Source organism: Indicator indicator, chromosome 7 (assembly GCF_027791375.1).
Source record: "Indicator indicator isolate 239-I01 chromosome 7, UM_Iind_1.1, whole genome shotgun sequence".
Lineage (NCBI taxonomy): Eukaryota > Metazoa > Chordata > Aves > Piciformes > Indicatoridae > Indicator > Indicator indicator.
The window spans coordinates 22,129,099-22,143,330 of record NC_072016.1 but is presented as its reverse complement, the minus strand read 5'-3'; the positions used below and the strand labels follow the sequence as shown (position 1 = coordinate 22,143,330).

General features: G+C 36.2%; 1 protein-coding gene across 1 annotated transcript in view; it reads left to right on the top strand.

The window, feature by feature from the left end:
• Window positions 1-13,845, top strand: part of POLR3A (RNA polymerase III subunit A) — a 35,030-nt gene extending 21,185 nt beyond the window's left edge. The window contains exons 21-31 of the mRNA XM_054382156.1: window positions 475-588; window positions 5,246-5,332; window positions 5,415-5,497; window positions 6,628-6,798; window positions 7,352-7,445; window positions 7,555-7,647; window positions 8,102-8,266; window positions 9,001-9,165; window positions 9,495-9,626; window positions 10,936-11,068; window positions 13,697-13,845. Coding sequence (XP_054238131.1) covers window positions 475-588; window positions 5,246-5,332; window positions 5,415-5,497; window positions 6,628-6,798; window positions 7,352-7,445; window positions 7,555-7,647; window positions 8,102-8,266; window positions 9,001-9,165; window positions 9,495-9,626; window positions 10,936-11,068; window positions 13,697-13,845 — 1,386 coding nt within the window. The remainder of the gene's footprint in view (window positions 1-474; window positions 589-5,245; window positions 5,333-5,414; window positions 5,498-6,627; window positions 6,799-7,351; window positions 7,446-7,554; window positions 7,648-8,101; window positions 8,267-9,000; window positions 9,166-9,494; window positions 9,627-10,935; window positions 11,069-13,696) is intronic.
• The last annotated feature ends 387 nt before the right edge of the window (window positions 13,846-14,232 follow it).

Here is a 14,232-nt window from a genome sequence, read left to right as displayed (position 1 = left end):
ATGGATTCCTTATTAAGCCAAGACGTGCATATTTTTGGTGCTGAACTGCTTCTTAGGTCAGAGGCCTTATGCATCATTCTGAACATACTGTGAAGTTTGAAGAATAGTGTTGTTTGGCTTTTGCAGTTTGCTTGTCCATTGAACTCTCCCTGTCCTGAAAGCTAAGAGCCTTTTGCTGAGATGACTGTTCAGATTCTGCTATATGAATGTAATAAATTGCTAGAATTAGAAAAGTGAGTGTGTAGACCTTCAGATTTATATGAGCAGAATTGTATGTGGACCTTCTATTCTCAATAGCTTGGTACTATATATTAAATAAATCACAGAAAACACAAGCAACCAAAAAATCAACCAAAACTCCCACCGAAACCGAAGAATGTTGTTAATGAATTACATGTATCTATTTTCTTTGTCATTATAATGACGTTGTTGTGCACGTGTTTTATATGAAGAAATAATTTCTTTTCTCTTAAGGCTGTGTATCCATGCCGAAGTGAACCAGCCCTTAGTAAAAATGAATTGGTGTTAACATCCGAGTCTATCATGAAGAAGAATGAATTTCTTTGCTGCCAAGACAGTTTTCTGCAGGTAATTATTTCAATTCCTCATCACACTGTGATTAACTTTTCCTTATAAATCAAGGAAACTAAAATAAATGATCTTACAATCTGTAGGAACAATGGCTGAATTTTATGCATTAGTGATAGCAGTAGTTTATTCAGTAGTACATTTTCCTGTACTGTTAGGGAGTGGGAAGATAGGACTAATTTTCATTCTCATTACAGTAGTTGTTGGTGCTCACCACAGGATCTTTAGAAATGAGGAAAAAGAATCTAGTGATTTTTGAATCGAAGATGCCACTGGTTTGAGAGATCTTGCTAGAATTTCTCTCTATAGCAAGATGGTACAGTAATTATATGCTGCCTTGGGACATCAGAAATTAAATGATACTCACTGACTCTGTGTAAGAAAACACTAGGACTAAGTCTTATATTCTGTTATGCATTACTCTTGATGTCATCACCTGTCTGAATAACTGTTTTCACTCATTTGCTTATTTTCCTGTAATAGAAACCCTAGCTGTAGGCTTTATACCTACTTACCTTTCTTATGATATTAATCCAGCAAAAAAAATTCTGTCATAGGAAGTGCTTTGCTGGACAGGGCTTATCTTCTGGGGAGTACTTGTGTGTTTGAAGGATGAGAGAATGTTTACATGATTGCTTGCAGTTTGAATTGTAAAAGTCAATTTGTTTGAAAGAGTATTAATCCATTTTAATATGCGTAAGGGCAGGCACCCCTAAGGCTGCTTTGGGAGGCAGTGATAAAATATGCAGAATTAACCAGCCTCTGGACACAAAGTTGTTACCTTGATGAACTTCCTGATTACTGGCAGTGAATAGAACAACCTGAATTTCGTGACCTGCATTTGAAGGGTTGCTTTTTAATAGATCAGTGCGCTTCAGAGCAGTAGGTAACAAAACTAGTAGCAGGAGATTATACACCTGATTTGCAACTCCTTTGCTAGAATGGAGTTTTTAAAAAAATCACATCCGTTCTTGAAATGTATTATAAATCTTAACTGCATCTCTGAAGGAAAAACATGCAATATACTAATATTAGAGTTTAGAGATGAAGCTTTGAGTTCTTTGAGGTGTACATCTTTTTAGTCGTATCAGGAAAATCTGAATGATTGCTACTAATTATGGAAGCACATCACTTTAATGGTAATTAGTTTAAGATTTTAAAGTTCAGATACTGTTACATTTTCTTCTTTCCTTTTCTTTTTTTTTTTTCTGTTCATCCTTGAAGACATTAACTGAGACAGGTTATGAAAAGTATAATGAGGTAATTGTAGCATGTGTGTGCACTGTGTGAGCATTAATGTTAGTGTTTTCTAGCTAAAGATTTGTGTGTAGTGCTAAAGTAACTGACTAGCATATATACATTACTGCTTGTTAAGTTATAATACAGGTGTTTATTGCAATAATTTATGCAATTCCTTCTTAATGGTGAAAAGCATGTCACATTAATTCCCATAGTTAACTCTGAGGATTTGAGGAAGCGGTTTTTTGGGTTTTTTTAGTACATGACTTTGCTTTCTAAAACTCATTATTTCAACCTGTAGGGCTATTAGCATATTTTTCTGATGTTTTCCTATGCATTCCTCTACTTTTCCCTTCCAGAACAGAAATATTTCTCATTACTGTTATTTTATCAGGAGGTTCCTATAGCTGGCTTAGCCATACAGAAAGCACTGTATCTAAATAGCCTTTTTTCTGCCTGTGGTCTGTCCTCACTGAAGGGAATTCAGCTGATGAAAAAGGAGGTTCTTTGCTGGTACAGTTTCAGTTGTGTTAATGTTTTAACATATTTGAGTATATGAAGATATAGGTGAAGGGAAATTTTTATTCCTGTTGAAATTGAGACAATCCTTTAGCAACCTTCACCATTTTTAGAAAAACATGCTTTTTTTTCTGAGGTTGTTTTTTTTGGGGGGGGGGGTGGTTAGAGAATATGAATACTGAGGAGTGTGCTGCAGATGTGGAAAAGGCTCAGCATGCAGCCATTTGGTACTGGTATGGACCTGCCTGAACTTGGATGGCTTATTGCTGAGTCTCATGTGGTTGTCAGTACCACTCTGTATTTCCACGGGATTTTTGACTGTGAGGATTGTTAACGTTTGCAGTGCTTCATGTGTATAAATGATTCCACAGCTTCACTAGATTCCCAGCTTCAGTGCTGGGAAACATGATGCAAATGCCTGCATGGCCAGGCTTTGTGCACTGAGCTGCTATTCTGACTGAACATGGACTCTGTAGGAGCTAACAAGGCCCAAGGTGAACCAGAGCTCACTGAGTCAGTTTGGTGCTTTTGTTTAACAGGTCAAGACTGAAAGATTTCATAGATTTAGACTATGTGAAAAAAAGAATAGTTTCTTGAGCTCACTCTGGAAGTTACATAGCTGTGCTCATAGAGGACAGTGTTATGTGGAAGATGATAGCTCCATAGAGAGGCTCAGCAAAAAGTGAGCTACGTTTTCTTTCTCTTGGTAGCATAAATTAATTCATAGTTTGGCTAAACTGCCAACAGATCATTGAAAACTGAGAGGAATAGGGAATAGGTCATTCTCCTAGTTATTGTGCACAAATAACTTTTGACAATGAAAAGTAAATCTCTTCAGAGATATACCTTTTATTTCTCACCTTTCTTGGTTATACTGCATGGAAGTAATGTAGGATTTTAGTAGCTTATTTTAAAAATTCAGAATGATACATAATGACTGGACAACTTAAAATGTTTTTCAATATTTTTGTACTCGGGGGCTATGAAAGAGGAAAATTTAATTAATAAGTATTTAGTTGTAATGCTATTTGCCATCCTGTGCTGTTTTGGTCTTAAGTCTGCCCTTTCTTCATGTGACCATGTGACTAAACCTTCTGTTAGTATAGAAACTTCTTTTGAGGAGGTGGTACTGGTCATGTGGTTCGGTATTACTATCCCCTGGTTTTATGTGAGCAGGTCAGCTTCTTGTAAGAACTTAGTGTGCTGGAGGAAGTTAGTGTTACACCACCTGCCTTCTTCCTCTTTGGTTCCTCCTTTCCTACCTGTCCACAAAAGAAACATTTTTCAAGATAGAATTACTTTTTAAGATCTCTCCTTAATAGTTTTTCTTCTCCAGATCAAATGTTCTGGGTGAACTTCTGCAAGTCCTGAAAATATTCCTTCTTTCTTTAAGGTATCTGTCCTAGGAAGATTAATTTTTGCAATACCACATTATTACTTAACACTTATTTTAGGAAATAAATAGAATTGTCAGTTTTAATGCAAAGACTTCAGGGCGAAAAAAAGCTTTAAAATGACAAAATATTTAATTCATGGCAAAAGGGGCAGAAATACATGAATGCATCTTTTTGTCATCTGAGCAGGGAAACAACTTGAAGCATCTGTTCCAGCAGCACACTTCTGTTGTCAATTCTTTGATTTGAACTTTGTTCTAATATACACAGAAAATAAATATACTGTCTGAAAGTACCTTAAGTATCAGTAAAAATTTTGTTACTTTGAGAACCCAAGGATTTTGTTAGGGTTTAATAGAAGTGGTTTACTAGTGTTTATGAATTCAATTGTTTAAAACAAATTTAAAAATAGCAAGTAATTTTCAGTGTCTGGCTATGGTAGTGGTTGGAAGGAGTTCAGTACAGTATGAAGAAGAGGTGGTATTGTATAATCATCATCCTGGTTGTCAGGCAGGGCTAATGGGACAGAAAGGGTTTAAAAGAATGCTAAAAGTCAAACTATTTACTCCTTTCCTACGCCATTGTTGAAGTAGATCAGAAGGATTTACTCTTGCTTCTTGTTTATGTTTAGGTTTTCATAAGCCTGTGTTATGGTCATGACTTGCACTGAGTTCCTTGTCATAGATGAGTTTAATCATAGACCTTCTATTTCATGACTTCTAGTGTGCATATCTTCTAGTGTGCATATCTATATCCAAAGCACAGTGCCCGAATGATGTTTCACAGAAATGTTGAATGCTTTCCTGGCAGTATAATTTCAATTTATTCTCCAGTAAAGACTGCTAAAACTACTTTTGGGTAAACCTGGTAAGAGAGTGAAAGGCTTAGATGCTACTACATGTTACATGCAATTATCTGCAAAACCTGTCCACAGGAGAGGCATTTAACTATTAGGTAGCAACTGACTTCTATATATCAATTTTGAGTCTGTTTGGTTCTTTTACCTCTTCCAATAAAACATACCACAAACCTCTGAAATCTATCCAGCAGGTGTCCTTTATATATTTCTTCTTATGACACACTTTTCTGACTACTGACTTATTTTGACTACTGAGAAATGAGTAAGTATGTGTTTGTGTCAGTATACAGAGATTGGTTTTAGTCAGTTTCACTAAGTGATGGGTAGGAAAGAAGGATCAACCAAAGTCAAATCACTGTTTTCAGAGTGTGCTCAGGAAAGATGCTTTTATTCAGTGTGGACCGTATTCCTCAGGTACTGCTGTCAATTTGTAGTTACACAAGAGTCAATCTGGTTTGCTAAATTCTAATGTTCCTATGTGTCTGAAGTTTTGATGTTCCCCTCTCCATGTTGTGCACTGTTGATTTAGTGCTGATTTTTTTGTTGCTGTTGTAAACATTCTGTTTGGAGCTCTAAGCAAATAACTGTTGAAGACTTCAGTATGAAGACCATGTCTTTGCTTACTGTTGTTTTAATGTAATTGCAGGAAATTAAAAAGTTCATCAAAGGTGTTTCTGAGAAGATTAAAAAAACTAGGGACAAGTATGGCATTAATGACAATGGCACAACAGAGGTAAGTAATTTCAAGGGGTAATTATGTAGTTATTTAAAGTCTTCATAAGCGATTGCCTTTCTAACTCTTATTCTCTTTTCAGCCACGAGTTTTGTATCAGTTGGATAGGATTACTCCAACACAACTAGAGAAGTTTCTAGAGACTTGTAGGGACAAATATATGAGGTAAATATTTAGCCTGTTTTTTCTCTTCATTTATCCCTAACCCTGTCTCTTGCTTTGTTTGCAATCAGGGAGCCTATTTTGCTACTTTTTCTGTATGAACATTGGTTCTGTTGTGAATGCAGTACAAATAAAGAATAAGAAATAGTTGGCCAAAATTATGTAAACATTGCAAGACAAAGGTGGAATGCAAAAATTAAAAAAATAAAATAAAGGCATTGCCATCTAAAGGTGGGCTTGTTAAAGACAGCCATGTTCCCTTCCTCCCCATATTGCAGGAGAGTGTTCCAAACCTCCAAGGAGTCCCTGCAAAATAATGTTTTTATAGATCACTTGGAAATCCATGTGAATCTTGTCAATTATTCTTGATCTACACAGTCTGAAGACTTAACATCACACTTCATGCTAACATGTCCTTGAATCTATTGTGTACTTGTAGATGTCTTTTGTTTGATTGGTTTTTTTTCACTCTCTAGCAAGATAGTGATGGTGTGGATATTTTCATCTCTTACTGTCTGTTGAGAATTTAAACGAGCATAATGCTCTTTGTTTTGTGCTGTAAGGATAACCACTTTTCCAAGTACATAAATTTTAGAAATGGGCAAATGTGTGAATGAACCCATTACAGGCAGAACTTGAAGGGAAAGTAGGTCATCAGTATAGGACTTATGCATAAGTTGAAAACAAGTTTTGAATAAGTTGAAAACCAGTATTTTGTTCTGATTAAAAACTAATCTGCATAGTAATTTCTTAAAGAAGACTTAATAAAGCTCTCTCATGCTAAAACATATAAGGGTAGTTTTGGAAATATTAGGAGGTGGAATTTTCCTGAATAGGGAATCTTCAATCTATATCTTAATGCTTAAGGAAGAAAAGTGTGTTGTTTTCTGCTAAGGATGTAACACTGGATCTGTGGAATGCCTGCATAATGGAGTATATTCTTCACTTGTGTGAGACCAGTGTCTTGAGTATTGGTGACTGTTTAACCTCTCCTCTATATGTTTATTTAAAAAAAAATTAACAAACTTCTCATATCTACAAGAGCAGTTCTTTCTTTGCTTGCTTAGCATTTTGTACTTTTTTGAGTTTTGTGTCTCTTTCTGTATTTTTGTAAAATGAAATTCCTCTATCAGGGCACAGATGGAGCCTGGTTCTGCAGTAGGAGCTCTTTGTGCTCAGAGCATTGGTGAGCCTGGCACGCAGATGACTTTGAAGACTTTCCATTTTGCTGGTGTTGCTTCAATGAACATTACTTTAGGTGTGCCAAGAATCAAAGAAATCATTAATGCTTCAAAGGCCATTAGGTACTTCTGGTTTTTGTTGTTGGTTTTTTTTTTTTTTTTTCCCCTTTGCTTAAGTGAAACCTGATGGATAATTTTGCAGTCTGTGATAGCATTTCTCTGTTCTTGGTAATACACTAAACAACATTGAATCCGTGGAATACAGGAACAGAGGAGATTTAATGTTCTGTCCAACCATGTTACTTAAAACTAGAGAAATGTTTTTATTCTTCTGGACATCAAATTAAGTGGTTACTGGCTTAAGTTTATATTGCAAAACTTTCTAGTGTTTAGTGTTAATTGAAGCGTGCCTACTACTAGGTATCCATGAAGCCATACTTAAAATAATGCTAGACTAGTGTATGAAAACAGTCTCTAGTTTATTCTCTTACAATCTTGTTTTTTTTTTTTACATAAACAATAATTTTTAGATGGACCTGAGGAAGCTGAAGGTCTCTTTAGTCTTTAGCCTATTAAATGGTCTCTTGAAGATTCCGTAGGCAAGCTGTAATTCAAACTGCAATCTGTAATCTATCTGATAATTTCCTGTCTCTGTGTGTGTGTTTATTCTTTCTAGCACGCCTATTATAACAGCACAGTTGGACAAAGATGACGATCCTGATTTTGCCCGTCTGGTTAAAGGAAGAATTGAGAAAACTTTATTAGGAGAGGTAGGAAAAACTGTATTACTGAAAAAGTTTAAAATGTAAACATTCGCTAATTGCTTATGGGGCATTTTAACAATTCTCACATACTAAGTATTGTCCTTATCTCTTAAAGATTTCAGAATATATTGAGGAAGTGTTCCTGCCAGATGATTGTTTCATCCTAGTGAAGCTGTCTTTAGAGCGCATTAGACTACTGAGGTTAGAGGTGAGATGCTCAATTCCTATGCAAAATCTGCTTTGGGTGAGTTCCAGAGTGTTCCTTAATCCTGTCTCGTAAACAGAAATCAGACCAGGGGAAGTTAGAAAAAGAAAGTGGATGAAGGATGTTCTTTGAGTACGTGACATCTAGATTTCCTTTTTCCCCATTTTTCCTTGGAAAGTGAATATTTTTTCCTTTATTTGAGATTGAGAGAACAGACATTCATTTCCTGCTGGCTTGATAAATACAAGGATGCCATTTCTGTCCATTAGATAAAAAATAGACTGATAGCCTCAGCATATGATAATATTTCATGTGACTTTCGAGAGTTACAATTTTTGATTGTTTTTTCCAAATTATACTTCTTTATATTCTGTTGAAAGACTGCTGCATGTATTTGAGCAATTTTATATAAGCTAAGGGAGGTTCCCTAATGTTTGCTGGCTGACTTCTGCCACAGGTGAATGCAGAGACTGTGCGCTACTCTATTTGCATATCTAAACTCAGAGTAAAGCCTGGGGATGTTGCTGTCCATGGAGAAGCAGTTGTGTGTGTGACCCCTCGGGAAAACAGCAAGAGTTCAATGTACTATGTATTGCAGTCTCTGAAGGAAGAACTGCCAAAGGTAAAAACAGACTCTCTCATGTTTTGTGGGAGGTAATCAGTAATAATAAGTTAGGGTTCTACAGTGGATGATAAAATAATTCTTGTCAGTATTGACATTGAGGATAGTCTGAATTCATAATTCTTAGACTGTAATGCTACTGCTTTACAGCTGAAACTAAGCCTCCATTACTAATCTCTGTAAATGAAGTTGAAGCCTTAATGCTTGCCCTAGAACATCTACTGAAACATTCTGAGTGCAGCAGTTGTATGAAAGTTGTGTCTTTTTCCAGTTGCATCTAGAATTGAACTACACAAGAGTATTTGGCATTTTTGCAGCTTTCTGAGTAAACTCTGTCTACTTTGGATTTTAAAAATACTTATAAATGAACCCTATTACTGCCTTTTCATTGTATAGATGTACCAGCATTCTGAGACCCAGGTTGGAGTATGATGATATCTAGCATAAAATGGAAAATGTAGGTAGTGAGTGAAGTTTATAGTACATGTCAATGTACTATAGTCATATATATAGATAGATAGATAGATATACAGATCAATATAGTACGTGCCAATGTTGCATTGGCAGTAGTGTATTAAAAGCAGGAAATCTTAGTTCATATATATTTTAACTGAGCATTTACTCCAAAGACTGCAGCTTCTAAATAGTTGTGAATGCTGATAAAGACTATTGACTACTCTTTGATGTATACAGTAATGCAGTATAAAAGTTACTACTTCTTTTGTTTTGTGAAGGTTGTAGTGCAAGGTATACCAGAGGTTTCTCGAGCTGTCATTCATATTGATGAACAAAGTGGAAAGGAAAAATACAAGCTTCTAGTTGAAGGTGATAATCTGCGAGCTGTTATGGCTACTCATGGAGTGAAAGGAACAAAAACGTCCTCTAACAACACTTATGAGGTGATGTTTAAATGGGTACTGTGGGGGCTTTTTTTTTCCCCCCCACAGCATCTTTATTACAAGTGCTTAGTGGTCAGATACAGCAGCTGATATCTAATCAAGCCTGATTTCTCTAATAGTTGTCAGAATGCATTAACACGACAGAATAATTCAACTGGCAGCACTGTTCATTTTTAGAAGCTTTGTCTATAAACACTTTTAAAACAGAGAAATGCAAAACGGTAGCAGTGGAAATGAAGTATGTGCTGATACCGGCTGGTGTATGTTCCAGGCATATACTTGCTTCAGGCATTTGGCTCTTCATTAGTCTGACATCATGTGTTGTATAGGTAGAGAAGACACTGGGAATTGAAGCTGCTCGGACAACCATTATCAATGAGATTCAGTATACAATGGTGAACCATGGTATGAGCATTGACAGGAGACACGTGATGTTGCTGTCTGACCTAATGACTTACAAGGTTTGTACCCTGCTTTTTCTTAATGGTGCATTGGCCTGTTTATACCAATTAATGTTACCATATTTGAGAAGGATGGGTGAGCTAGGGAGATGCAAATCAGTTACAGGTTAAAAAAATTACAAAGTCCTGTTGTATATCAGACAAAATGCTTGATGAATCAAATTGTTGAGGACAGAGGACAAGCTGTATTTTGACCGAGAACAAGTTGATAAAATGTGTAGGGAATTGTAATTTCGTATTGGAAACGGGAATCCTAAAAAGCGTGGTATGAAATAAACTGGTTGGGTAACCAGACATGCAATTTAAGGCTTGCTGGGCAGAAAACCACATGGGGTGTGGTTCATAGCAGCTGCACTGTTTAAAAGAGTCAGAGGACACAGACATTACAAATAGAATCAGATTATATATAGAGTATGAACAGTCTTCCAGAACTTGTTAGTGTATCACCTCTGTTCATTATTGATTGACTATCTTTCCTTTGCATCTGATGTGGTTCTTAGAGTTGAGTACACTCAGTGAAGTAAGATTTTTCCACTTGGCCTGCCAGAGTGCAAGGGTTTAATTTGAGTTAGGTGGATGAAGGAGTTGTGACTTCTCCCAAAACTGCAGGGCTTTGTTGTACTGAGCTGCTGCAGTCCCCGGGGCTGGCTGTGTGTGGCTGCAACACAATAGTGGAGAAGGGCATCAGAGTGCAGTGCTTTACACTTGTTGTCACCCTCACATGCATTCTTTTGTCTATACTTCTGACTTGTGCTTCTGTGCACATTCTGTTATGATCAGGATGTTAGAAAAAGAGGCAGAAACAAGCCAAGGTAATTTAAAAAGCTAATGACCTTTTTTTTGGAGAGTAAAAAAAATGAATATTTAACATCTGGAATCTCCTGGCAGCCAAAGTTAGGTTTTTCGGTAGACAATAAGCAGTAGCTTCAGCATAGTGCTCTCCAACCACATGGAAGCAGGTTTATAATTGTGTGGGATTTTTTTTCTCATGGGCATGTTTCTTTCAATCTTTACAGTGTTCCTGTTTTAAAAAGAAGTCTATTAACCATTTCTAACAGCTTCTGTTTTGTAGGAATAACCACTTCTGTTTTATTTAGATATTGATTACTATGAAGCTCTTAACCTTCAGGATGTTTGTAGAGCAGCATATTATGGCAGTGCCATATTGTAGCTAGTAACCTTTTTACTTGTGTGCATTGGAATAAAAACTACATTTCTGTTGTTCAGTTGATTTGCTTCTTTAGCAAACGGAACTGAGCTCCAGCCACTATTATGATAGTCTTTCTTTGGGTTTTTTCCATCAATCAAGGGTGAAGTGCTGGGCATTACTAGGTTTGGACTGGCAAAAATGAAGGAAAGTGTGTTGATGCTGGCTTCTTTTGAAAAGACTGCAGACCATCTCTTTGATGCTGCCTACTTTGGACAGAAGGATTCTGTTTGTGGTAGGTATTGCAAATTCAATTGCAGTTTGTGGCCTTTACCTCTTCAAAGCACTGTATTTTTGCCCTTGCTAAGCTTTCTGTTCAGCTTAAATGTCAAAAACTTCAGGTCTAAGGCTAATCCATACTTCATCCTAGAAGTTTGGTGAATGTTTCTCTACTTCTAGTCTCAGTTGGAGATTTTGAAGTCAATTGGACATTTTTTTGGATGTTTCTTAAGGTAGACTTTATTACTTGGGTTTTACTTCTCACCACATAGGTCAGTGGAATACCAGGAAATATTCCCTGATACCAGTAGTTCGTTTTTTTTTTTATTTTGAAATCACCTAGGGCTGATTAAGGCATCTAGTACCCCATTCAGTACTTAGGTTTCATTTTCATTCCTACAAAGAAATAGGAAGACATATATTTCTCAGTTAGCATATGTGAATAACATACTGTGCATAACGATTGCTTATGTGATTTGTCAGTTTTGAATAGGAATAAACATAATGGCAAATTTCTTGGCCTCTTCAGTTAGTTCTCATGTAAATAGATAAAAGTTGTTTGTTTTAATTAGAAGCCTTGTTTATCCTGCTCCATTAACAGAAGAGAGAAGATCCATGTCTTGAGAAATTTGTTTTTAAATATATCTGTTCTTCAATTTTAAAGCTAAGTTCATTCACATCCACTGAATCATCTTCTCACTGAATTCATGAAGGAATCTGATAGAAGTGTAAAAATAAGCATGTGCATGCACAGGTTCCACAGAGCCGAACAGAAAATTCAAGTAGAGTAGTTTTGCCATTCTGTTAGCCTCTTAATTTTGCATTTCTGCTATGTACTCTAATATTGGGAATTTAATTTTAATTTTTAGAAAAACTCCTTTACTTTCATTCCTGCCAGATTTCATTCTCCTTTAAGCTAGATACACTTTGGAATTATTTGTTAACAAGCCTCTGTCTAGTAGGTTAAACAGAGAAAAAGTGAAGTCAAGTAGGTTTCAACCTTTTCATCTGTTTATGTGAGGCTACATCCTGGAGCTGTAACTGCTTGTTTGGAGTTTCTGGGTGCTAGTGAAGTATAAAAATACGATTGTATTATGTTGAGGGTACTAACTTGTATGTGTAGGTGGTCTTAGAAAGTGTAGTCAGTGTTACAAACAGTGCTTTGTGGACTGTATTTCCTGAATTGTTGAAATCTGTTAGAAACCTTTGTATTACTAGTTTGTATTTTAAGGACTCCGCCACTTTCTGGCTGTCCAGCGTTCCACATGGGTGGGATTTTTTTTTTTCCCTTTTTATAAAATTGTTATGTGCCAATGATTAAAGCAAAAATGTTATGGGAGACTGACTCCATCTTAGACAATAAGGAAAAGAAAATGTTTTCTCAAAGTTCTCTCTGAGCTGATAAAATCTTGTTTTGAATAATGTGGAGACCAAAGATCTTTTCATGTTGCCTTCTATAAAAATGTTTTTGTTCAAATAAAGAAAAGGAATGGACAGAACAGAAAATTATTGTCTGTCTTCCTAAACTGAAGAGGTGATACTCATATGAAAAAGTGCTGTGCAGCTGCCTTACCTGAATATCACTACTTATCTCTTTGAGTTGCTATGAAAAGTGACTCTTACACTCATGATTTTCCATCTCTAGGGTAGGAAAAAGATTTAGATGTTGCCAAAGAAAATTAGTGTGTACTCAAAGTCAACTGGAGGTGCTAGGTGTTAAAAAGGCATTTCCTTTATTGATTGTAACTTGCATGCTTTAGGGGCCTAAATAAATAGTGACTCTCAAGAATTGTACTTTGCGCAAGATTTGAGAATCCATGGAAAACTTTGGAAAATGTGTAGTAGAAGTCTAAGAGCAAAGATACAGAATCTTCATTCATATGCATTTCAATTACCAATCAAATCTCTCCTGAATTTTAAGCAAATAGGATTCATTCTTTGCCCATTCAAAGGGACAGCCATTTATTCTTATTTTCTTAAAACGTGTAAGTGAAGGAATGTTGTTCTCCTCCCGAGAATGTGTGTCATTTGGATCATAACATGCCAAGAAAAGAAACCACTGGTGTCTGGTAGATTGCTTTTAATGTGGAATGTTCTTTGGAAAAGTTGAATACATAGTAGATCTGGAATATAAATGTGTCAGTGCATTGCTGTGAAAATGTTACAGCCATCAGAGCAGACTAAATCTTAAAATTCAAACCAAGCACTTCTTGAATTGTGAAAATGCAAAGTAGTGGTATGTCTCTTCCACTAGGAGGTTGCTGGAGCATCAAGGGAACTAGGACTAAAGTCTTAGCACTGAGTTGGAGAATGATCATAAAGTACCTTTGCCTTGCACCTTCTGCTATTGGCACTAATTGGAATGTGTCATCTCCAAAAACAAACTTTCTGAAGCTCTTTCCTTACTAGAGAAGGTGTTTAGGTTAGGTTGAGTTTGTCCAATCTATAGTTTAAATAACACAAATTACATAACATACTGATCTAGTTACCATAAAATTTAACTTCAGCTAGTGAAGGGACCTTGGTTTTTATTTATGGAATCCAAGAAGACTTAATAGGCAGTGCATACAGAGTGGGCAAGTGAAAATAATTTTGTAAATCCTTACTCTTCAGATCTTCAACATGCCTTTTTTTTCCCCCCTAGGTGTTTCTGAGTGCATCATCATGGGAATTCCAATGAATATTGGAACAGGGCTTTTTAAACTCTTGCACAAAGCAGACAAAGAATCAACCCCTCCTAGGAGGCCTCTGATATTTGATAATAGTGAATTTCATATTCCCATTGTTACATAGCAGTTGGACATAGTACAAGATAGCAAAAGAAGAAATAGCCAGAAAGCATACTTTACATTAGGAAATGTGTATTATCAGTTGTGTGTCTCAGTTACCGTGGTTTGGTAAGTGAAATACCATCAAAAGAATTGTCCAGTTGTTTACCACCTGTTGCTACTACAGGCCCTGAAAGGAGAGGCTTCTCTGCACCGGAAAGTGAAAGTAAACTTAAAGTGATTTCAGATTTTAAAATTTTGCTTTTCATGTGCTAAAACTGGATTTCTGTGTTAATGGGTGGAAGTTGTTATTAACTCAGTATTAGACATGCCTCTTCAGACGTGATAAAACCAAAACTTTTATGACAGTTCTGTGTGCTTGCACAGAGTGTATTTGAAAATGGCCTTTCAG